This window comes from Carcharodon carcharias, chromosome 16, assembly GCF_017639515.1.
Source record: "Carcharodon carcharias isolate sCarCar2 chromosome 16, sCarCar2.pri, whole genome shotgun sequence".
Classification (NCBI taxonomy): domain Eukaryota; kingdom Metazoa; phylum Chordata; class Chondrichthyes; order Lamniformes; family Lamnidae; genus Carcharodon; species Carcharodon carcharias.
In genome coordinates this window covers 116009331-116036160 of record NC_054482.1, presented here as the reverse complement: position 1 = coordinate 116036160, position 26830 = coordinate 116009331, and the positions used below count along the sequence as shown (strand labels likewise).

The window sequence follows — 26830 nt, the reverse complement described above, 5'->3', positions numbered from 1 at the left end:
CAGGTCCAAGTTTGGGGTTCTGAAAGGTTCCAGACAGTACACAGTCTGGAAAATGCGGAGCAGCTAATTTTGAAATTGAAAATGATACATGATTGTTTCGATGAGAGGAGAAATGAGAGTGCTGATAGCAATGGGAATCGCATATGTCTCACATCAGTGGCTAGTGGTTTATGAAATATATGAATGACATTGGGCCCTATGAACCAGAAATATCGCAGATGTAGGTCCTGAGGTCAAGGTTCTGCAATTTGATAAACTACTCCTTGTCAGGATATATTTGCAGCCTGGTGCATGGAGCATGAATTATTGGTTCTGATCATGATAATGACCCAATATAATACTCAATCTTTCACTGCTTGAGAAATACCAGTTTTCAAAGGTGAATCTTCCTGTAGGGTAGATAAAGTCATTTCCTCTGCTGGGTCGGGGGGAGGGCAGCCCAGAACAAGAGGGGGAACCATAAAATTAGAAACAGGTCATTTTTCAGGGGTAATATCACAGATTCACAGAATCACACAGTGCAGAAGAGGCCCTTCGGCCCATCAAGTCTGCACCGACACGTGAGAAACACCTGACCTACCTACCTAATCCCATTTACCAGCACTTGGCCCATAGCCTTGAACGTTATGACGTGCCAAGTGCTCATCCAGGTACTTTTTAAAGGATGTGAGGCAACCCGCCTCCACCACCCTCCCAGGCAGCGCATTCCAGACCGTCACCACCCTCTGGGTAAAAAAGTTTTCCCTCACATCCCCCCAAAACCTCCTCCCCCTCACTTTGAGCTTTTGCCCCCTTGTGACTGACACTTCAACTAAGGGGAACAGCTGCTCCCTATCCACCCTGTCCAAGCCCCTCATAATCTTGTACACCTCGATCAGGTCACCCCTCAGTCTTCTCTGCTCCAATGAAAACAACCCAAGTCTATCCAACCTCACTTCATAACTTAAATGTTTCATCCCAGGCAACATCCTGGTGAATCTCCCCTGCACCCCCTCCAGTGCAATCACACCCTCCATGTAATGTGGCGACCAGAACTGCTCACAGTAGTCCAGCTGTGGCCTCACCAAGGTTCTATACAACTCTAACATGACCTCTCTATTCCTACTCCCTATATCAGGAAAGACTTCTTCACATGAAGGGCAGTGGGAATCTGGGACTTTCTCCCTCAAAAGGCTGGGGTTCAATCGAAAATGTCAAAACTGAGAGTGGTAGATTTTTATTCGGCTAGTGTATTAAGGAGTACAGAACTGAGACATATAGATAGAGCTAAGCAGATCGACCAAGATATAATAGAATAGTGGAGCGGGGCCAAGGGGCTGATTGGCCTCCTTCTCTTCCTATGTTCCTATAATCTTTCTGAATGACTTAAGATGACAGTACTGTGATAAATATATACAGTGGTCCTCACTAGAGAATCTTGAGCCCTGGCAAACTTATTGCCTAAGACATTAAGTCTCGGTAAAACAGGACATTTTTCAGGAAGTTTAACTGCCACAGCTTCATGGCTGTCATTGTGAGTCTAGGAATTGATGTTTATAAACGCTGTAATGTATTAAATACTGGAACTGGGAATCTTGAAATGATTAAAGTGCTCCTGTATGCCTCATACTTCAATCAGCAATCTGCCTTTAACTCCAGCATGAAAGGCCATGGGAGAGCTCTGTATTAAAAAAATATGTTGTCAACACTCCTAAAATTCCCAATTCTTTGGAAGGCTTTTGTGTATACCAGTTAGATTGAAATTCTATTAGCTTAATAAACACAAGCCTCACATTTTCTAAAGCATCTTTTTACAACCTCAAGATGCTCCAAGGCGTTTCACAGCCAGAGAGGTATTTGCAGTTTTTGCACAGCAAGATCCCACTAATAGCAATGTGATAAGTACCCGGCCATCTGTTTTGCTGATGTTGGTTAAGGGATAAACCCTGGAAAGTAAACTTTGAAATGGTCTCAAGGGATATTTTCTGTCCACCTGAGAGGGCAGATGGGTCTTTGGTTTAACACCTCGTCTGAACGATGGACCTCTGACAGTTCTGCACTCCTTCAGTGTGGAAGTGAAGTGTTGGCCTAGATTTAGTGCTCCGGCCTCTGGTGTGGGATTTGAACCCACAGCCAACGGTCTCAGAGTGTGGAGTGCCACAGAGAGTTCAACTGAATCACAGCCGACTGGAATCATTGAACCTTACAGCACACAAGGAGGGCATTTGGCCCATTATGCCCCTGTCAGCTCTTTGAAAGTGCTATCCAATAAAGCTCTTGCTCTTTCTCCCATCGCCCTGAAAATTTCACCCATTCAAGTATTTACCTTTTGAAAGTTATTATTGAATCTGCTTCCACCTCCCTTCCAGACAGAGCATTCCACATCACAACTCACTTTGGGGAAAAAAATACTCTCATCTCACCTCTTGTTCCTTTGCCAATTACTTTCAGTCTTTTCTCTGGTTCCTGATCGACCTTCCACTGCACGAGGCTTACCTTCATTTACTCTAAGTATTTACTCTGTCAAAACACTTCAGGATTAAAGGGATGATATTTACCTGTGTTCTAGTTGGTTAAGGGACGCAAGGTAGAAAGTGGTGGTGAACAGATGTTTTTCTGGCCAGAGAGAAGTGTGCAGAGAGGTCTCCTGGGGTCAACAATAAAACCTTTGCTTTTAAGTAAGCCAAACTTGAATATTGGGAGAAAAAAAAACAGAATTACCTGGAAAAACTCAGCAGGTCTGGCAGCATCGGCGGAGAAGAAAAGAGTTGACGTTTCGAATCCTCATGACCCTTCAAACAAACAGAATATTGGGAGTACAGTTTCAAAGTTTGTGGATGATACAGAACTTGATTGGTGGACAGGATAATAACGAACTTCAGGAGGATATAGACAGACTGGTAAAATGGCAGATCCAATTTAATTTATACTGTATGAGAAGAGAGTGCTGATTGGTTGGATTGAAGTGATGGGAGCAACATGGTCTAAATCAAACTATTTGATGGTGGAGCGAGAGCTGAGGGACCTGGAGATGCATTTTTATAAATCTTTGAGGGTGGCCGGGCAAGTTGATGTGGAGATTAAGAAAGTGTATGGGATGCTTAGCTTTGTAAACGAATACAAAAACAAGGATGTCATACAATATAAAGCTCTGGTTAGGCACAACTACAGTAGTGTGTCCATTTCTGGTCACCACACTTTAGAAAGGATGGGAGGTGAGGGGAGAGTGATGCCCTGGACATCAAGGCAGCATTTGATCGAGTGTGGCATCAAGGAGACCTGGCAAAACTGGAGTCAATGAGAATTGGGGGATAACTCTCTGCTGGTTAGAGTTGTACCTAGCACAGTGGAAGATGGTTGTGGTTGTTAGAAGTTAGTTATCTCAGCTCCAGGACATCACTGCAGGAGTTCCTCAGGGTAGAGTCCTAGGTTCAACCATCTTCAGCTGCTTCATCATTGACCTTCCTTCCATCATAAGGTCAGAAGTGGATGTGTTCACTGATGATTGCACAATGTTCACTGCCATTCATGACTCCTGAGATACTGAAACAGTCCATGTCCGATTTCAACAAGACCTGGACAATTTCCAGTCTTGGACTGACAAGTGGCAAGTGACAATCATGCCACACAAGCGATAACAGCTGTGGCTACAAGAGCAGGTCAGAGGTTAGGAATCCTGTAGTGAGTAACTCACCACCTGACCCCCAAAGCCTGTCCACTGTCTACAAGGCACAGGCTGAGGCATAGAATATAAGAGCAGGGAGGTTATGCTGGAACTGTATAAAACACTGGTTAGGGCACAGCTAAAATATTGCGTGCAGTTCTACAATTATAGAAAGGATATGATTGCACTAGAGAGAGTGCAGAGGAGATTTACCAGGATGTTGCCTGGCCTGGAGAGTTTTAGTTATGAGAAGAGATTGGATAGACTGGGGTTATTTTCCTTGGAGCAGAGGAGATTGAGGGGGGACATGATTGAGGTGTATAAAATTATGAGGGGCATAGATAGGGTAGACAGGAAGGAACTTTTCCCTTGGCAGAGGGATCAATAACCAGGGGGCATAGATTTAAGGTAAGGGGCAGGAGGTTTAGAGGGGATGTGAGGAAGAATTTTTTCACCCAGAGGGTGGTGGGAATCTGGAACTCACTGCCTGAAAGTGGTAGAGGCAGAAACCCTCATAACACTTAATAAGTATTTGGATGTGCACTTGTGATGCCATGGCGTACAAGGGTATGGACCTAGTGCTGGAAAATGGGGTTAGAATAGTTAGGTACTTGTTTGACTGGTGCAGACTCGATGGGCCAAAGGGCTTTTTTCTGTGCTGTAGACCTCTATGACTCTAAGTCAGCAGTGTGATGGAATACTCCCCACCTGCCTGGATGAGTGCAGCTCCCACAACACTCAAGAAGCTTGACACCATCCAGGACAAATTGGCACTCCAACGTGAAACATTCACTCCCTCCACCACTGACACACAGTAGCAGCAGTGTGTACCACCTACAAGATGCACTGCAGGATCTCACCAAGGCTCCTTCGACAATACCTTCCAAACCCTTGACCACCACCATCTAGATGGACAAAGGCAATAGATGCATGGGAACACCACCACTTGGAAGTTTCCCTCCAAGTCAACCACCATTCTGACTTGAAAATATATCGCCGTTCCTTCACTGTCACTGGGTCAAAATCCTGGAACTCCCTCTCCAACAGCACTGTGGGTGTACCTACACCACGTGGACTGCAGCGGTTCAAGAAGGCAGCTCACCACCACCTTCTCAAGTGCGACTAGGCAATAAATGCTGGCCCAGCCAGCAATACCTACACCCCATGAATGAATTAAAAAAATGAGGGGCCCTTGAAAGGTTACAGAGGAGATTTACAAGAATGATTCCAGGGATTGGGATTTTGCTACAGGGTTAAGTTCGAGAAGCTGGATTGTTCTCCTTGGAGCAAAGGAGATTGAGGGGGAGATTTGATAGAGGTGTACAAGATTATGACAGGTTTAGATAAGGTAGAGAAAGAAAAGCTGTTCCCATTAACTGAAGGTATAAGGATGAGGGGATGCAGATTTAAGGTTTTGGGCAAGATGTGTGGAAGAACTTTTTTACGCAGTGAATTGTAATGACTGATAACGTGCTGCACATGAGGGTGGTGGAAATGGAGACAATGAATGATTTCAACAGGAAATTGGATGGGCACTTGAGGGAAATAGACTTGCGGGGCTACAGGGATACAGCGTGGGAATGGGACTGACAGGATTGCTCTGTATGGACCCTTCAAAGGCCGAATGACCTTTTTTAAAAATTCATTTATGGGATGTGGGCATTGCTGGCTGGGCCAACATTTATTGCCCATCCCTAATTGTCCTTGAGAAGGTGGTGGTGAGCTGCCTTCTTGAACTGCTGCAGTCCATGTGTGTAGGTACACCCAGAGTGCTGTTAGGAAGGGAGTTCCAGGATTTTGACCCAGCGACAGTGAAGGAACGGCGATATATTTCCAAGTCAGGATGGTGAGTGACTTGGAGGGGAACTTCCAGGTGGTGGTGTTCCCTTCTATCTGCTGCCCTTGTCCTTCTAGGTGGCAGAGGTCATGGGTTTGGAAGGTGCTGTCGGAGGAGCCTTGGCAAGTTGCTGCAGAACATCTTGGAGATGGTTCACACCGCTGTGCCATAAATGACTTTATGACTCCATGACTCTCTGCTAGACTTTTACAAATCACTGGGCAGGCCTCAGCTTTAGTATTGTGTACAATTCTGGGCACCACATGTTTGGAAGGATGTTGAGGCTTTGGAGTGGGTAAGAGGAGGTTGTCCAGGATAATATCAGGGATGAGGAATTTCAGTTATATGCAGAGACTGGAGCAGCTGGGATTGCTGTGGGATTGGAATGCTATTAAAATAAGTATGTAATATTCACAGGGATAGATGCATTATGCAATTGCAACACCAGTAAGATGGTAGAGTAAGATAAAATAGAATCATTATGGCATAATCTTAGTGCACTGTGTGAAACCAGGAATCCTGAAATCTGCAAACTCTGTGTCCTGGGGCTGCTATTTATCCCTCAAACAACAACATTAAAAACAGATTATCTGGTCATTCTCACACTGCTGTTTGTGGGTGCTTTCTGTGCACAGATTGGCTACTGCATTTTCTACATTACAAACAACAATATGCATTACACAATGCCCTTAATGTATTGAAATTTATCAAAACTGTTCGCAGGAGCATTATCGAACAAAACTTGACACCAAACGAAATATGGAGACACTAGGACAGGTGGTCAGAGAGGTATCGTCTGAAAGGAGTATCTTAAAGGAGGGGAGGTGGAGAGGTTTAGGGAGGGGATTCTAAAGCTTAGGGCCCAGGCAGCTGATGGACGGCCGCCAATGGTGGAGCGATTAAAATTACAAAATTCCATTAGCTGTAAAGTATTTTGGGGTGATCCAAGGTCACCAAAGTTGCTATATAAATACAAGTTCTTATTTTGACACACAGACCACCTTACAAGAGAGAAATAATTTCATCCTCCCAGCATTGATGACACTCAGGCTGATGAAGGTCAAATGCACAAGATAAAAAAGCTGAATATATTTTTCTTCAGTATATCGACTCCACCTCAATGAAATCTGGTTAGTAATCAGGAATGTGCTGGAATGACTGCAGCCTAATTGCTCTGGTGCTTGGCCTAAATAGCCAAGTGGTTATGGTACTGGGTTTGTAACCCCAAGATCAAGAGTTCAAATCTCACACTGGTCAAACTATGAAACACTAATTGCTCTGGTGTTAAGTTGCTTATGTCTGATGAGCCACAAGGAGGCATCAGATACTTTTTTATCAGCTTTAACTATCTTGATGGAGTAAAATCCAAAAAGGAATTACTCAGCAATATTATTACAATTTGAAGATGGGATAATTACAATTGGAAAGATATATATTTTATCAATATAAAATAAAAAATGTATGTTAACATTGGGCTGACAAGATATTTGATCATATTGATCACTTTTGGCATCATGAGGGGTCTGGGCAGAGTAGATAGGGGAAACCTGTTCCCATTAATGGATGGCTTGAGAAGGACAGAGAGCACAATTTTTATAGTAATTGGCAAAAGATGCAACGGCAACATGAAGAGAAAGCTTTTAGCGCTGTGAGCGATTAGGATCTGGAATATGCTGCCTGAGAGTGTGGTGGAGGCAGGTTCAATCAAGGCATTCAAGAGGGAATTTGATTATTATCAGCGTTGCTGGGAGAAGGCAGGGGAATGACATGAGGTGAAATGCTCCTTTGGAGAGCCAGCACAGACATGTTGGGCCAAATGGCCTCCTTCTGTGCGGTAACCATTCTGTGATTCTTTCATTAATACTGTAGCTGAGTGGGTAGCGCTCTTGTCTCTGAGTCAGAAGGTTGTGGAATCAAGTTCCACTCTACAAGTGTGGGCATAAAATCTAGGCTGATACTATTGGTACTGAAGGGACACCACTGTCCATTAGGAACTAGATATAGTTTAAGCAAGTTGTATTTGTATTTGTGGGTGTTAGGAATAAGCTATAGCTTTAACTTTGAGTTTAATTTATATTTCTGTATTGGTGTGTTAAGGGAACCTGAATTTTGGTTTCACTTTAAACAGTTGCCTGCAACCCTGGAAGTTTATTTGTATACCTGCATCCTAATGAGGTTTTATGATTCTTGAAGTAGGAAAAAAACTATGCTGTTGCCTAGCAACAGAGGACCCATAGACAGAAACAGAAATATGTTTGAATTCAGTTGGTCATTATGCTCTAAGGTGAAGGAAGCAGTTTAAGTCCCTCTGTAGCTGAACATACCAGCAGCTGGCTAGGAAAAATAAGTCTAAAAATCTGAGATGAGTTGCTCTAAAGTTAAAGTAATAGTGAATGTTGAATGAGTTCTGGATCTCAGGGGAGATATCAAGTTGCCAGCAGTCTACTGGGAGAGGGAACTGCAAGGAGCAGGTCTTAAAGGAAAAAAGAGAAAGCCCCAAGAGGCCCTTTGAGTCAAGTCAACAGACAAGGACAGGAACCTGGAACAAGATCCTGTTCAGTGGAAGTGAAAGCAAGGAGCAGAGAGGAAGGCTCTGAATTAAAGAGAGAAAGCTGGAGGAAGCAGACTCATGGCAAAGTGGGCTTGCAAGAAACCAGAAGATCTGTGGAGACAACCGAAGATTGGTGACTCCTTATTAGGGGCATGCGAAGCAGTGGTGTTCTGTTGATGCAGCTGAGCATCTGAGAGAGTGCACAGAAGAAAGTTTGAATGCACATGGCCATCTAGAGGAGAGCAATATTGGAAGGAGAGTTTGAAACCCTGGAGGTGGGCCCTTATGGAAGAAAGTGTCATTTGGGAAAAGATTCCAAAGCAAGTTCTTTGAGATTGGTGATTGGAAACCCTCATGTGAAAGACAGAGTTCAGTGAGACCATTTGGTTCACGGTTTGACAAGCATCTGGAAGTGTTGATGAGTGATCCATAGCTTCCGTTTGGGGTGGAATCTGTCACATGGTTGCAGACTGTGGTGTGCCTGACCACAGGCCATCTATTGGTTTACATACACTGTATACTTACTGTGAACATTAGCATATAAGATAGCTTTTGTAACCTGTGTAATCCTTAGGAATCTGTATTGTAAAGAACATATCTTTTTACATCTGTTGGACTGTGGATTAAAATTACCATGGGTGCAGTTTGAAGAACATGTCTACTGGAACAGTGTGTGGGATATATACAATGTTATTGTCCTGAAACAGAGTGTGCCATGAAAGACAGGACGGTGCTAAGGAGGAGTCTGGTCTAATGGGGAACTGCCTGGCAACAACATTTTTATTGACTCCTGACCAGGTGGCCAGTGTTTGTGAAGGCAGTGCTGCAGAATAGCTCCAAGCCTTAAAGGAAAGAGACCTAAAACCTCTCTCTCCTGTATGTGTAAGATTCCAATAATTCTACAATAATAGCTAGCTGGCTTTTTCTCCTCATATCTTTATAACATGCTTTCCCTGAAAACCCTTGTCAAGTGGCAAAGGGGAAAATCACTGTTAGACACATTGAAAGGCAAGTGATCAAGCAGTGAACTAAATACTGAAAGTGTTGGAAGACCACCTTATGTTATTAACAAAGAACTGAAAGGAATTTGGAAGATAGCGATCATAATCAACCCATCGAACCCTGTACTCCGGAATTGTTGCTATTGAACTGTTTTATCCCACCCTTAAAATCTATGTTTTTGTGTGTCTTATGTATGTGTGTGTGTAGGGATTTAAGAAGGGGTAGAGCTTAGGTTATAAAGTTAGAAATTAGCAGTTCATATTTCTTCCTTTTGCCACTGGTTAAAGACAAGTTGTTCAATAAACAGTTATTTACTTACTAAGCTTATAAACCTGGTGCTCGTATTCAGTTAATCTAAATTACATAATTAGGTGGGTTAACCAAACTTTTTCACATTTGTCAGGGAGCATTGGGGCCTGATAAGACAGTGCACTATCCCTGGTGAGTCATGACAGTATATATCGTTGTAGGTGAAGGAGTATTATAATATAGTTAATCTTTTCTCGTTCAATAAATGTTTTATTCTTTGTTGAAAGTTCATCAGCTGACTCCTGTGACTCTGTTCAGTAGCCACTCTCCATGTTTCTAAACAAAAAGTAAAAGTTAGGATCTATCAAGCCAGGTTCCACATGGGATCAGACTTGTCCAGTATTAACATCAGCTGGGATCGTAACATGTCAGAGGGTCAGTACTGAGAGAAGGTTAAATGTATCTGTTTTACATACTTTATATTAATTGGGGAGGTGGTGGTGTAGTGATATTGTCACTGGATTAGTATTCCAGAGGTGCAGGGTAATTCTCTGGGACCCCAGGTTCAAATCCCACCACAGCAGATGGTGGAATTTGAATTCAATAAGAATCTTGATTTGAAAGTCTAAGAGTGACCATGAGACTCCACATTACTGTCTATCTCCCCATGCTCTTTCAATCAAAAATCTAACTCAGCCTTAAAAATATTCAATGACCCTACCTCCACCACTCTCTGGGAAAGAGGGTGCCAAAGACTCACAATTGTCTGAGGGAAAAAAAATTCTCATCTTGGTCTTAAATGGGAGACCCCTTATTTTTAAACTGTATTCCCTCGTTCTAGTATTATGCTAGATCATAATGTCTCTTTTGCACCCTTCTTTTTGTACCCGTGTTCTAACCCCAGCAACAACACACAAATTTCCTGCACCCACAGCACAGTTGATTCTTAGATGCCTTCTGAACAAGGGCAATTAGGGATGGGCAATTCATGTTATCCTAGCCAGCAAAGTCCACATGAATGAATAAAAAATAATAATGCATGGACAATGACTAGCATCGCTTTCAATGTATGTTGAGACTTTGATGTGCCATTTCTTTTATGGTGCATATTCTACCACAGTTTTCCACAAGAAAGTGAGGCCATTGATTTTCCAAAGAATTACATAGAATTTACAGCACAGGAACAGGCCATTCAACCCAACTTCTTGGTGCTGGGTTTCTGCACCACGCAAGCCTGCTCCTACCTTTCTTCATTTAACCCTTTAAACACAATTCATTCCCTTCTCCCTCATGTGTTATCCAGCTTCCCCTTAAATATATCTATACTATTTAGCTCAACCACTCCCTGTGGTAGTGAGTTCCACATTCCCATCACTCTCTGGGTAAAGAGGATTCTGCTGAACTCCCCACTGGATTTAATAATGACAAACCTTTTTTAATGACGCCTAGTTTTAGACTCCACACCGATTGGAAATATTTTCTCTATTGTTGATGCTATCGAACCCTTTTGTAATATTAAAAACCTCAATAAGGTCACGCCTCAATCTTTTTTTTCTAGAGAAAAGAATCCTAGCCTGATCAACCTGTCCCAATGGTCTCACCTTTTAGACATCCCTGTATCTCCATTATCAGATAAACTACCAAGTCTGGTTGTGAAGAAGACACTGAGACTAAGATGCTTTGTTAGAGACTGTTTACTGCTCAACACCAAGCTTACTTCTCCACTCCAACACCCTCTCCCCAGTGCTGGCTGACTCTTCTTTATATACATATCTGAGTATAATTAACTAACCAATACCCAACACCAGTTCACCTTATTACCTCAAACTACTGGGTATTTAACATCCATCAACAGGATCTATTAGACACTAACACCTATATCTGTTTCATAATTTGGAAAGCAGACTGTTGACAGTGTTCTAAGTGTGACTTAAATCAAGTTTTAACATCACTTCGCTGCTTTTCGAACCTATCCTATAGAAATAGATCCCAGTGCCTGCCTTGCTAATGTTGAATTTATTCTTTGCTTTTATAGGGATATCCAGGTGCTTTTGGAGTGAGAGGCCCCCCTGGTTCAGATGGCAGCCCAGTGAGTTATATCCACGTACCATTTTGCTCATTATGCTTTCAGTCAGAACATTCTGCCTTAAAGGGAAACTGGTTTTACCAGCTGCATAAAGATTAGAACTGTTCACTGAAATGGAATTTCTTGTGAATGTGCACCCAGAGGCATGCGCACTCAGAGCAAAAACAAATATCCAGTGCAAACGCCTGCAGGCGTGAGTGCATCACATACATACGCACGTACAAACGTATGAACGTACAAATTAAGGGCAGCAAGAGTAGGCCATTCAGCCCCCTCAAGCCTGTTCCGCCACTCAGTAAGATCATGGCTGATCTGTTTGTGGCCTCAACTCCACTTTCCTGTCTACCCCCCAATACTCTTTCACTCCCTTGTCAATCAAGAATCTAACTCAGCCTTAAAAATATTCACTGACTCTGCCTCCATCGCTCTCTGGGAAAGAGGGTGCCAAAGACTCACAATTGTCTGAGGAAAAAAGAAATTCTCATCTTGGTCTTAAATGGGAGACCCTTTATTTTTAAACTGTATCCCCTAGTTTGAGTGTTATGCTGCTTTTTTTGTACCCGTGTCCTACTCCCAGCAATAAAACACACATTTCCTGCAATTATGTTGTTTGAGTGTAAAATTAGGCACAGAATTTGAGGTCATTTTCTTGGTGTTTGATTGTGACTCTTTTTTGAAGATTTTTAATACATTTATCCTCTCTTGGACCTGTATTTTCTGTTCCTTTGAAGGCATTTTTATAAAGTCACCTTAAAAATTAAAAGAAATAGGGACAAATGCAGAGTTTATTAACGGTTTGTAGCTACTCCTGTCTGGAGATTTGCTGCCATGGTCTACCAGGCTCTTAACTAACGAATCTTAATTCAATGAAGAACATCTCATTTATTGTGTTACTTTACAATAAGCATAAACCTGCTTAATCTACGTTACTCAAAGTCAGATTGCTTGAAACGTTAATTTTCAGTTTTAAGGAAGAAATGCAAAATATCAAATCTGCGCTTCCGCTGGCCCCGAAAGTTTACATTCACACAATGTTTACATTCACATAATGTTTACACTCACACAATGTTTACACTCACCTCCACTTGTTTACACTCACCCCCGTTTGTTTACACTCACCTCCGCTTGTTTACATTCATACAATGTTTACACTCACCTCCACTTGTTTACACTCACCTCCACTTGTTTACACTCACCTCCGCTTGTTTACATTCACACAATGTTTACACTCACCTCCACTTGTTTACATTCACACAATGTTTACACTCACCTCCACTTGTTTACACTCACCTCTGCTTGTTTACACTCACCTCCACTTGTTTACACTCACCTCCGCTTGTTTACACTCACCTCCACTTGTTTAGAGCCAGTCTCCTTGAGATTGGCAGGAAATTTGTATGTAAATAAACATCGACAAAGAAGATATAATTCTGGGTGTATTGTCCCAACTACACCCACATTGGAAATTCTGCCCACTTGTTTTTTTATTGCGACAATGTCTAACGTTAGAAAGAGTCTACCGCAGGAACAGGCCAATCGGCCCAGCTAATCCACGCTGGTGTTTACACTCCACATGTGTCTCCTCCTACCCCTCTTCATCTCACCCCATCAGCATATCCTTCTATTCCTTTCTCCTTCATGTGTTTAACGAGCTTCCCTTTAGATGCATCCATACTATTCATCTCAATTGCTCTTTATGGTAGTGAGTTCCACATTCTCATCACTCTCTGGATAAAGAAGTTTCTTCCATATTCCTTATTGGATTTATTAGTGACAATCCTATATCGTGTTTTGGTCTCTCCCCACAAGTGGAGGCCCTGCATACAGAACTCAATAATGTTTTCACAACCCAATGATATATCTTGTTGCAAATTGCACAGTCATTGATTCACAATGGCCCCAAACTTCCGATCTCCTGGGAGGTATCCCAGAAGATGCACTGGGGGTTGCCGTCAAGGACTGCTCGGGAATTGCCCGGGAAGTTCAAATTCCCAAATTGGGAATCTCAAGCTGCACTGGGAACCATCCGATATAAATCAGAGACTTTGAATGGTTCCAACTCTGAGCAGAATTGTTACCCATGAAAAGTTAGAAGGATTAAAACCACTTCTAACTCCTGGGTAACTATAGTACTGACCATACACCATGCCTTCCACTAGATTCTCCCTGACCACCCAGCTACCCCCACACCCTGTCCCCCAACTACTCTCCTAATGCCCAACTACCCCCAATCTCCACACCCCAACTACTCTCCCAACCTCCCAGCTATCTCCCCCGACTGGCCACCCAATGCCCCCCCCTCCGACCCATCCGACACACCCCGACTGACCACCTGACACCCCATGATCCATTCGAACATCCCCAACCCTTCCTACCCGCAACCTATCCTAACCACCCCGCCCTGGACCCACCCTAATCATTCCAAACCATCCTACCCGCTGACCCATCATAATCCCCCCCAATCCTACCCCCCCCTCCCCCATGCTAACTCCCCCCACCCACCCCCCCCCACAACCCATTCTAGCTAGTGTAGTAAGAAAGGGGCATGGCTTCACTTCACTTGATGCTGCTGCCCTGCACTGAAAGCCTCAGGAGCCCACCACACTGCACTTCTCTCACCAGACCCGACTCCAGACTGAAGGTAAGTAAAAAGGAGTGGAGTGGCAACCTAATGTGGTTAACACGCACATTCGTTATGTGTTCCATATTTTACACTTCCAACTGTGAATACCACCCACAGAAGCTCTGACCCAATGTTCTGATTGCGAAGCCAACAGAACAAAACATCAGTTTGTGATGTCAATGTGATTTTGCAAATCCAAGACTGGCTCTGCACTCTGTGAGCTGAGCTGAGTTTACGGGGAGCGTGATTCAGAGTTGAAGCTAGAACACTGCGACCCTAAACTCCAATTTACTAGGTGTACAACACCGTGCAATTAACCCTTATTTGTATCGTCCTAAATGCTGTAAAACGGAAAGCATTAACAGTTGCAGCCATCAAGGCTCATGCTTCAGGGAATGTACCATTTCATTGGATCCAATGCAATAATGTATGAAAGTGAACCTGATCATCCTTTCTCAGAGCAGCATATAGCACCGCGGGAGGTAATTCAGCCCATCGTGCCTGTGCTGGCTCTCTAAAAGAGCTATCCGGTTTGTCCCAATCTCCCCTGCTCTTTCCCCAGAGCTCTGCGAATTTTTTCCCCTTCAATTTTTTTTCTCAATTCATTATGGGATGCGCGCATCGATGGCAAGGTCAGCATTTACCATGACTAATTGTCCTCGAGAAGGCAGTGAGCCACCTTCAGTGCAGCCGAGTGGCTTGCTAATCCATTTCGGAAGGGCAGTTAAGAGTCACCCACATTGCTGTGGAGTCACATGGAGCCAGACAGGGTAAGGGCAGCAGATTCACTTCCCCTGGGTGAACCAGGTGGGTTCATGGTCACCATTACAGATGCTACCTTTTTATTCCTGATTTGCTTTGTTAACTGAGTTTAAGTTTTCCTGCTGCCGGGCTGGGATTTCAACTCATGTCTCCTGCTCATTAATCTGAGCCGCTCACCCAACAACATAATTACTACGCTACCATACGCTTGAAATATTAATTCAATTCCCTTTTGAAAGCCACTGTTGATTCTGCATTCACCATCCTGTCAGATGGTGCATTCCAGATCACAACATATTTCCAAATAATACACCACAAAAGCTCTTACATTCATGTTGCCTGCAGGTGAAATGAAAGATGTTCTGTGACCTGGTTACACACTCAGCAAGTACTGTATGTAGTTTGACCACAGAATTAACTTCTTGGAAATACTGAAGGAGTGGGTTGAAACATACAGTTCTTAGATTGTAACTTGTCTCCACCTGACGAGTTGGGGCAGACAGAATTGTGCAAATGCGCCATCAGCCTAACCTGAGATGAGTCTTCAAACTCTACCGATATGAGCAAAAATGTCTAAATTAATGCCCTTGTCAAACCTGCTTAAAATTTGTGTCTTACTTACAAAGGATCTCAGGTTTTCAGCCAAGTTTTAACATGTTACAAAATCTCCAGGACCTCCAGGACCATCCTCTCAATACCTCGAAAGATAAAAGTGACCCTTGAGTCACTTTAGATTTTATCCAAACAGCATAAGAAATGCGAGCAAGAGAAGGCCTTTCGGCCCTTCAAGCCTCCTTTGCATTTAGTGTGATCATGGCTGATCATCTAGCTGCTCCTGAGGTCCCCAGCATCACAGATGCCAGTCTTCAGCCAATTTGATTCACTCCATGTAATATCAAGAAACAGCTGAAGGCACTGGATATGGGCCCTGACAATATTCCAGCAATAATACTGAAGACTTGTGCTGCAGAACTTACTGCGTCCCTAGCCAAGCTGTTCCAGTACAACTACAACACTGGCATCTACCCAGCTATGTAGAAAATTGCCCAGGTATGTCCTGTACACAAAAAGCAGGACAAATCCAACCTGGCCAATTACTGCCCCATCAGTCTATTCTGGATCATTAGTAAAGTAATGGAAGGGGTCATCAACAGTGCTATCAAGCAGCACTTGTTTATCAATAAACTGCTCGATGACGCTCAGTTTGGGTTCTGCCAGGGCCACTCAGCTCCTGACCTTGTTACGGCCTTGATTCAAACATCGACAAAAGAGCTGAACTCCTGAGGTGACCGAGTGTGGCATTTCACTGAGTGTGGTATCAAAGAGCCCTAGCAAAACTGGAGTCAATGGGAATCGGGGAAAACACTTGCTGGTTGGAGTCATACCTAGCACAAAGAAAGATGGTTGTGGTTGCTGGAGGTCAGTCATCTCAGCTCCAGGACATCACTGCAGGAGTTCCTCAGGGTAGTGTCCTGGGCCCAACCATCTTCAGCTGCTTCATCAATGACCTTCCTTCCATCATAAGGTCAGAAATGGAGATGTTCGCTGATGATTGCACAATGTTCAACACCATTCGTGACTCCTCAGATACTGAAGCAGTCCATGTCCAAATGCAGCAAGACCTGGACAATATCCAGGCTTGGGCTGACAAGTGGCAAGTAACATTCACACCACACAAGTGTCAGGCAATCATCATCTCCAACAAGAGAGAATCTAACCATCGCCCCTTGACATTCTATGGCATTAACATTGCAGAATTCCACACCTCCTCTTCACCCCCCACACCCCCCCCTCCCCGACTATCAACATCCTGGGGGTTACCATTGACCAGGAACTGAACTGGACCAGCCATATAAATACTGTGACTACAAGAGCAGGTCAGAGGCTAGGAATCCTGCAACAAGTAACTCACCTCCTGACTCCCCAAAGCCTGTCCACCATCTACAAGGCACAAGGAGTGTGATGGAATACTTGCCTGGATGAGTGCAGCTTCAGTAACACTGAAGAAGCTGGTCACCATCCAGGACAACGCAGTGCACGGATTTTTTTGTGGAAGGGGTGCCATTTACTCCCCCCACCACTCACACACAGCAGCAGCAGTGTGTGTACCATCTACAAGATGCACTGCAGGAATTCACCAAGGCTCCTTAGACAGCACCCTCCAAACTATCTAGGAGGACCAGGGCAGCAGGTAGATGGGAACACCACCACCTGGAAGTTCTCCTCTAAGTCACTCACCATCCTCATTTGGAAATATATCACCGTTCCTTCATTGTCGCTGGGCCAAAATCCTGGAACTCCCTCCCAAGCAGTATTGTGGGTGTACCTTCACCACATGGACTGCAGCGGTTCAAGAAGGCAGCTCACCACCACCTTCTCAAGGGCAATTAGCAATGGGCAATAAATGCTGGCCCAGCCAGCGAAGCCCACACCCCATAAATGAATGTAAAAAAATTCAATTTTTCACCCAATTCCCATATCCCTTGATGCCCATATCAACCTATTGATCCCAGTTTTGAAAAAACTCAACAACTGAGTATCCACATCTCTCAACGGGGAACGATAGGCTGATATTAACTGGGATTGTTGCCCAGTAAGTATATTAAACTGTCAGTCTAACACAATGCAAATATTGACATGAAATGCTTTTGATTTTTAGGGGATGGTTGGAGGAGTTGGTCAACCTGGATTTCCTGGCCTGAGGGTAAGTCGATTGGGTGAACACTGTTCCAGTTTTACCCTCAGTATTTCCATCTTCTTAACTTTGAATATGGAAGAATAAGGGGGATCTAATTGAAAGTGGTCAAGACGATTAAATCGTTTTAATGTGGTTGATAGAGAGAAACTATTTTCTCAGGCGGGAGAGTCCAGAGAAGGGCACAGAGCCTTCAAATTGGGAGCCAAGCCATTCAGGGGTGTTGTCAGGAAGCACTTCTCCACACAAAGGGGGAGTGGAAATCCCAAACTCTCTCTTCTCACCGTCACCCCCCCCTCCAAAAAAAGCTGTTGAGGCTGGAGGTCTGTTGATACTTTCAAAACTGTGATTGACAGATAGCTCTGAAGAAGAGTCATACGGACTCGAAACGTTAACTTTGTCTCTCTCTCCACAGATGCTGTCAGACCTGCTGAGTTTTTCCCAGTAATTTCTGATTTTGATGGATTATTAGTTGTGTGTGGGAATGAAGGGACCAAAGTGGGTTGACAGAGTTCAGATACTGATCAGCCATGATCTAATTGAATGGTGGAACATTATTTATGTTGTATTTATGTATATTGCCAACATTATAGACGCAAGCTTTCTGCATGTAATCATCCTATTTATACAGCCTGCAGTCTTGATCACGACTGTCTAAAAATATCCTGCTCTTCGTAAGCAACTGCAGTTTCCAATTATCACTTTAAAGTTTAAAATGCATCTTAAAATGCATTTGTCAGGATCTTCTTGTAAGTCCTTGGCTACCAGTCAATCCATGGGTGTTTTCCAGATCTAAGGATCTAACAGCTGTTCTGAAGACAAGTTAATCACTGTGTTTTAAATGGGAATCATGCCAGTTAACAAATGGCTCATAAGTTACTGCTATTAATGTAAGAACATTAAGAAAAAAAGCTGCCGGAAATAATTTAGATTTATCCAATTTTATACCACCAAAGGAAGGCCATTCAGCCCAACGTGCCTGTGCTGGCTCTTTGAAAGGGCTATCCTATTGGTCCCAATCCCCCCCCTTGCTCTTACTCCTTTAGCTGCAAATTTTCCCCTTCCAGTGTTTACCCCATTCCCTTTTTGAAAGTTATTATTGAACCTGCTCCAACTCTTTCAGGCAGCGCATTCCAGATCACAACAACTCACTGTATGAAAACAAAATTCCCTTCATCTTCCTCTCTGGTTCCTCTGCCAATTAAATCCACGTCCTCTGGTTACTGATTATCCTGCTACTGGAAACAGTTTTGCTCTTCATGGTTTTGAACACCTCACATTTTATCTCCTCTTGACCCTCTCTGCTCCAAGTGGAACTTAAGCAAATGAAAGGTTTACATCAAAAACAGGGAAAAAATGCTTCGGTAAATGGTTGTTATTGAAAAAAAGAGTCTGAAACTTTCAAATTGGAGTTTATATTCTAATTCCATTCCAGTATGGCTGAAAGAGAGAGAAGGGTCAAAGCTTTTTATCACTGATGCATTCGCCATGGCAACACCTCTACCAATCAGAGTCCACTTGCCAACCAATCAACACTCTCTTCACATACAGTATAAATTGTTGTTTTCCCCTTATATTGGTATTCTTGCAAAGTGTCCTGCTGAGTGCAAGATGGAAAGTTTTGACATGTCTCTTTTTTTCAGCTATATTGAAGTTCCGTGTTACCAAATTCCATACCTCCAATCCTGAAAATACATCGTCCATGACAACATGAAATCTTAATCTTAAAATATTTCATTTTCTTTAATTGTACGTTTCTTGGAATGTTTTAAAAAGCAACAGGTTTATAGACCTTGGAATCCTCTTCAAGGTGAGAAAAGGAAAGTTTCTTCGGTGAAGTGCCTAGTCACTGACTGAACATCTGAATGAGTTCTGATGAGATTTGAAGGAGTCTGATCATTAACCCAAAGGGTATAATGCTTCAAGATCTGGATGTCAGTGAGATATCTGAAACTTGGTGAAATTGAGTCGTGTCTCAGGAAACGCCAGCATGTTTTCAAGAGGCCAGGTAGTTTTAGGATAAATCCGCTGCAAGTTATCTTTTTAATAAGCAGTTATACTGAGGGAGGGATAGGGTTATTTGCACGATGGACAAGATGAATGTGAACCTGGAGATGCCGCTGATTGTTTGCTCGGTCAGAGCTCTGGTAGGGGTGTGGCTCTGATGAGCGAGCTCCTCTATCATTATACTTGTGCTCCTGACAGGCATTGTCTTCTCAGTGGCTGCCCCACATCGCCAAGCTCGACGCTCAACGGTCTGAGTGAAACTGATAGGGGAAGTGAGGACCAGCAACAACAACCACGACATTAATTTACATAGCCTCTTTAATGTAATAAAACTATGTTAAAGGTGCTTTAAAATGTAAGTTGTTGTTGCACTAGCAGTCATAAAACGTCCCCAGGTGCTTCTCAGGAGCGATTTTCAAACAAAATTTCTCAAAGCCACAAAGGGAGATATCAGACAGGTGACCAGAAGTTTGGTCTAAGAGGTAGTTTTTAAGGACAAGAGAGAGAGAGAGAAAGGAGAAGAGGTTTTTAGCGTGGACAATTCCTGATCTTAGGGCCCAGTAGCTGAAGGTATGTTCACTAATGGTGGCGTGATTAAAATTGGGCCATAATTGGAGGATCTTGTGGTGATAAGGGTGCTTCTTGGGTGATATCAAGGATCTCAGATTCTCCTTTTGGAATGCTGACATCTCTGTAAACAGCCACCTCACCCATTTTAAATTAGACACGGGAGGCAGTGTTATGGGTCCCTCGGACAAGGAATTGGGGCTGAAAGGTCTCTGGCTACAAAACGACAGACACACCACATCAATGGCACTGGAGGAATCCAATGCCCAGTCATTGGCATGATCTGGGAACCATGCCATTATGGTTTGCCAACCCTTTTCTCTCTCAAGCAGCCATACCCATGTTGCCCTTAAAGTCCTCAAAATGGCAGAAGAAGTCAAAACAACCTCTGTCATCAACTGGACGGAACTGCAAGTTCCCAAGAGACCCATCAGTGAGGGGACTTCTGGACTGGGACTTCAGCTCTGAATTACCTTCACTCTTTATAGGGCCGGATTGCCCAACTTCCCTGCAGGTGGTGAAGATCCTCTTTGGTCAGACCAGCCAAACGTTCAGATAAGTACCACCAAACTTTGAGCCAAAGATACACGTGAAAATAACCAACAACAGGACGAGGAGCCCCAGCCTCAGGATTGAATGGCTGCTGTCACACGGCCTGGGAACACCACGGTGACCAAACTTCCATTCCCCAGCAGAGGCAGCAAAGCGATGCTGGAGCAGGAGAGGAGTGAACACCAACTCGCCAGTGCACACCACTGTGAGGTGCCAAGACACAGGAACGAACACAGCGTGGTGATGGAAGCCAAGCTGCAGGTTGAGCTCATGGATGAGGAACATCAGACAGATGTTCCATCAACTCCCAGAAAGATCATGGAGGACCCAACAGAAAAGGAAAACCCATGTTCATCCCTTGAACATGCCTTGGTGGAGGCATTGGGTGAGATGCCAGGAAAGCGGGCGCAGTTTTACACATCCTGCCTATGGTAATATGCCAGCTGAACATTGGGAGAACAAAAGCCCCTTCTGTTTGGGCACACTTGGGTACCCAGTACGGAGCACATGAAGCTTTGACGGTGTGGTCAATTACTCTCTCTGCGCCTGGAGGGAAATCATTTCCTGGTAAACCCTAGAGCTCTTGTCAAAAACAGAAACAGAAATACCTGGAAAAATTCAGCAGGTCTGGCAGCATCGGCAGAGAAGAGCACAGTTGATGTTTCGAGTCCTCATGACCCTGCAACAGAACTGTCATGAGGACTCAAAATGTCAACTGTACTCTTCTCCGCCGATGCTGCCAGACCTGCTGAGTTTTTCGAGGTATTTCTGTTTTTGTTTTGGATTTCCAGCATCCGCAGCTTTTTGTTTTTATCCTAGAGCTCTTGTCTCTGCTTTGTGGAGATTGATGAATTTAGTGAGGAGAATGTACATCACCTGATTGATACACCAATACACTACAAATTGGCTGATCTTACTGGTACTTGTAGCATCCTGTGATGGACGCCTACCAGGGTCACCATACTGCTTGGGTATTTCAACCCTTAAACGCCACCCATGCCAGGCAGATAGTCAGCATCAACTGGCACCGAGCTTTACAGCCATGAGTCAATTTGCTAGCAGATATGTCTGCTGGATGAGCTGCCATGTTGCCCTGCTGGGGGATCATTGGGTGGGGGTGGGAGTGTAAAAGGTGACATGCGAGGCCTTCCATTTCATTATGGGGCTGTTGGGGTGGGGGTGGGGGGGGCATGGGGTACATATCCTGCTCCATAAGTTCCTAGAGGGAAATATTTAAAAATGTTACAAGCATATCTCCACGGACTGCTCCTGCCCCACTCTGCGCCTGGCCTGGATTGGCCTGGTTGTGAAGCTGACAGCATTTCCTGCCCCGACAACTTAAATATTACAGTCAGGTCCCAATGGCCTGTGGGGATACAATGTTCATCCACTTAAAATGGACCCTCCACCCTCTGAGCAGCAGGTCCTAACTGCTTGACTGGAAGATCAGGTTTTGCTACATTACAAAAGGGACTACACTTCAAAAGTGCTTCACTGGTTGAAAAGCACTTTGAGACATCCTGTGGTCATGAAAGGTGCTACAAAAATGCAAGTCTTTCTTTGAAACCTGTCATTTTCCAGTAGCTTCGGGGTGAGTGAGTAACAAGGTGGGGATTTAACTTCCATCCTGCCCATTTGACCTCAGTACATTGTCAATTACAATCATTGGTTGTACCATAGTTACATAGAAGCAAGGGTGGGCCATTCAGCACCTTGGCCCTATCCCACCAAGGCTCAGTTTGTAGCATTCCTGTCCCTGAGTCAGAAGATGGTGAGTTCAGTTCCATCGGCAGTCGCTTGAACACAAATTTTAGGCGGATATCCCATTGCTGACCGAGGGAGTGCTGCACTGTCAGAGAGTGCTGTCTTTTGGATGAGACATTACACCAATAGCCTGTCTGCTCTCAGCTGCACAGGAAGATCCCATGGCAGTATTTGAAGAAGAGAAGAGGAGTTCTTCCCAATATTTATCCCTGAATCAATATCACAAAAACAAATGGCCTGGGCATTAGTGCGTTAGCCTCTGTGGAGCTTGCTGCATGTAAATTGGCTACTGTTTTTTGCATATTATAGTAGCGTTTGTAGTTCAGAAAATATTTCATTGGCTGTAAAGCGCTTTGGGTTGCTGTGGTCATGAAAGACATTATATAACTGCAAGTCTTGACCCAACTGCCTTAACTTCAATTCCTTTGCCTAGCCAAAATCTCTCAGATTTAAATTCTTAATTGTTGGCTTAACATTTGCAGTTTGGCATTCTGTTGTGGAATAAAGAAATTGGAGACAGAATGATTAATTAAATTAATTGTAGCTTGACTTCAATGATACCAGGGCTGAGAGAATATGGTTATAATGAGGGATTCAAAAACCTGATTCTTATTTACGACAGTCGAGTAGGTTAAGGAAATAAAATAAGTGAATTCCAAATCTTGAAATGATTTGTGAGCATGACAAATGAGAGATTGTTTCCTCTGGTTAGTGATTCAGTAACAAAAAGCCATAAATGCAATTATGGTATCTTGGGCTTTATAAATAGAGATATAGAAGTATAAAAGCAAGCAAGTTATATCAAACCTTCCAAAAACACTGGTTAGACCTGAGCTGGATGCCACACTTCAGGAGAGAGTTCAAAGCCTTGGAGAAGCTGCAGGACAGAATTATAAATTTACCAGAGACTTGAGTAGTGAGACCGGAGAAGCAATGATTGTTCTCTTTCGATCAGGGCACGTTACAGGAGGATGAGGTAGAGGTGTCCAAAATCATGAAGGGTTTTGATATGTTTGAGTTGTTGTGATCTGGAACGCGCTGCCCGAAAGGGCAGTGGAAGCAGATTCAATATTAACTTTCGAAAGGAAACTGGATAAACACTGGAAGAGAAAAAAAATGCACGAGGGAGTGAAAGCAAGAGAGTTGGATTGATTAGTTAGCTCTTGCAAAGGGCCAGCACGGGCAAATGAGCTGAATGGCCTCCCTTTGCTCTACGTTATTCCATGATTCTATTATTAGTTCGAAAAACAGAGATTAGAATGTTACTTTTTATGTGAATGGTTAACAGGATATAGATATATTACAGCATAGGCTGAATGGCCTCCTTTGCTGATATTTCTATGGGAACTACAGCTCCTTTAGTTTAATGGAGAACTTTCACGTTTACTATGAGTGCTGGATGTCAGCAAAGGAGCTGAACAGCAGGAATCACTGAGGAAGCACACACAAACTGTACACTCTGAATGTGGTGATGGCAAATTGCATGTCCAACATGAAATCTCTTAGCATTTTAAGAAAATAGGAAATCAGTGAATAGATTTTTAAAAATATATACTTTTTATTTTAAAAAAATGGTCAAATGGATCGATAGGGTAAATGTAACATTTCTACTTTTGAACAAGATCAAAACTAGGGGCCACCAATATAAAATCATCATTAATACATCTAATAGAGAATTCAGGAGAATCCTCTTTACCCAGAGAGCGGTGAGAATGTGGAACTCGCTACCACAGGGAGTGGTTGAGGCGAAATGGTGTAGATACATTTAAGGGAAAGCTGGACAAACACATGAGAGAGAAGGGAATAGAAGGATATGCTGTTGGGGTGAGACAAAGAGGGGGTGGGAGGAGGCTCTTGTGGAGCAGAAACACCGGCATGGACTATTTGGACTGAATGATCTGTTTCTTTGCTACAAATACTATCTAACTTTGTAATCATTTGTAAATGGCTGTAATCATTTATAAGAAAACTTTTCAGAGTAAGATTATTCTACTATCTCTGTGCATCTTCAGACTAGAGACTCCTTATCCCCGGTGGAACATAAGGAAACAGGAGCAGGGGAACAGGAGTAGGTCATTCAGCCTCCTTGCTTGGAGCATTAAACACCAGCATGGATGTGTTGGGCCGAATGGCCTGTTTCTGTGCTATACATCGCTATGTTATGTAACTTTACAAGTACCTTTCTGTAAAAGAGCTAGAAACAAGAGCAGGTCTACTCCTGCTCCAATCCTTATGGTCTGTGCGAGGAATCAGTCAGATGTTGATGTACAGAAAGGTATTGATGTCCTGTTGGGGAGTAGTCACTGCACCCTTCACAAAGCACTACTCAACCTGCCCTCCCAGGGCCTGAGGGTGTTGGAGAGGGGACTTCTGACTGACACTAGGAGGGGGTGACGAGGATGTTCAAGGTTTTCACTTGTAGTGCCAGAAGGAGTGTGTCAAAAAGTCATGACTGTTAGATTTTCCTCTTAGATTTAACTGATGTGTTCAAAATCAGGAAGAGTTTTGATTGAGTAAATAAAGAGTTGGGAGGATGGTGGTGTAGTGAAAATGTTTCTGGGCTAGTAACCCAGAGGCCCAGGCTGATGCTCTGAGGACACGGGTTCAAAACCCGCTACACCAGCTGGTGGAATTCAAATTCAATTAATGACTCTGGAGCTGAAAGCGAGATTCAATAATGATGACCATGAAACCAGTCAATTGTTGTAGAAACCCATTTGCTCACTAATGTCCTTGGGGGGAAGGAAATCTGCCGTCCTTACCTGGTCTGGGCCTACATGTGACTCCAGACCCACAGCGATGTGGTTGCCTCTTAACTGCCCTCTGAAGGGGCCTAGCAAGCTACTCAGTTCAAGGGCAATTAGGGATGGGCAGCAAATGCTGACCTTGCCAGTGGCACCCACATCCTGTGAAAGAAGAAAGGAAGGGACAACTGTTACCAGTGGCAGGGTGGTCAGTAACCAGAGGGACACGAATTTAAGATAATCCAGGAAAAAGCCAGAGGGGGGGGGGGCGATGCAGTGAGTTGTTGTGTTCTGGAACATGCTTCCTGAAAGGGCATAAGGAGCAGATTCAATAATAACTCCCAAAAGGGGGAATTGGATAAATGCTTGAAAGGGGAAAAATTTGCAGGACTAGGCGGGGTTAAGAACAGGGGAGAGTGGGACTAATTGGACAGATCTTTCAAAGAGTCGGCACAGGCACGATGGGCCGAATGGCCCCCTCCTGATTCAATGATTCTAATCAATAAGCACAAGGTGAGTTTACAGCGGAGAGAAAGCCTTGCTGGTTAATATTAACCACAAATTTGATTTGATTTTACCTGTAGGGTGACGTTGGTCCTGTAGGGTTAACTGGCCTCCCGGGGATCCCAGGACCTCAGGTAATTTTCCTAAGGCATTGAATTGTCCGTTTCTTGATTCTCAGAAACACCTTTCTCTGACGCGAGGTTCATACCTTTCAGATGTTACAGAACTATTTTCTTCCCCTGTCTCAATTCCTTTGCAGGGTCTGGTGGGAAGTGTTGGACAGCCTGGACTGAAAGGTGATAAGGTGATCTAAATATTTCATTTTTTTCTGGATACTTTTATCTATAAGGAATCAGTTGATCTAAGCAAAGCATTTTTCTAGGGACTCAGCGTTGTGCTGAACACACAATGGTTGAATGGTGTACAATTCAATAACCGGCAGGACTTCTGTCCTTTCTCAGTTGGACAGGTCTGTGCTCTGAACAGCCGTTTGTTCCACTGACTCTAGCTCACAGGCTTACTGGGTGCTTTTGCTCAGCAACAAATCAGCACTGTGCCCTCCACGGGGATCTCTGGGTAGGATTTTCCGCTCTCTCCCACCACCGGGATCATCCGGTCCCTCCGCAAGTCAATGGACTTCTGGCTGGGGTCTCACCCGTGAGGGGGCCGGAAAATCCCGGCCTTTTGTGTACAGGGCAAGCAGCAGTTACCGGGTCAATTGACCCCGACTGAAGAATTATTAATGAGCGGCACAGAATCTGAAACAGGAAATGTTCGTTAAAATAGTGAATTCAGATCAGGTACGGAACGAGAAATAAAGAGGGGGGAAAATAAGATTGAGTGGGATGAATAGAATAGCCCTAACTTTCTGTGGCGAGTTATTCTCTATCTATGATGCCGGTACAGGAACCTCAGCCCATTCAATACCTGTGAATGGGGAGTCAGAAGGTGAGGGGTAGCTCCTCACACAGCTTTGAGGAACAGCACATCTCAGACAGCAACTTTAGGGTTTCTGTGTCTCAGCTGCACATCGGAAGTTGCTGTGTGATTTGCATGTAACTGATAGTTACTGATGTAACGGAGCACTGATAATCTCACCGCTATTCTAGCAGCAGAGTCTGGGCCAATGCCTTTTGATGTGAATAAAACAGCTGGGGAGAGAGGGAAGAAATCACATGTGGAGTGAGTTTTTCTAAATTGAGTTTAGTGCTTGTAAAATGACAAAAGGTGAACAGTACATTTGA

General features: G+C 43.8%; 1 protein-coding gene across 1 annotated transcript in view; it reads left to right on the top strand.

Moving 5' to 3' along the window:
- The window catches only part of LOC121289422 (collagen alpha-1(XXIV) chain), a 615168-nt gene that overhangs the window by 384410 nt on the left and 203928 nt on the right, over positions 1–26830 (top strand). The window contains exons 12-15 of the mRNA XM_041208885.1: positions 11318–11371; positions 17413–17457; positions 25667–25720; positions 25846–25890. Coding sequence (XP_041064819.1) covers positions 11318–11371; positions 17413–17457; positions 25667–25720; positions 25846–25890 — 198 coding nt within the window. The remainder of the gene's footprint in view (positions 1–11317; positions 11372–17412; positions 17458–25666; positions 25721–25845; positions 25891–26830) is intronic.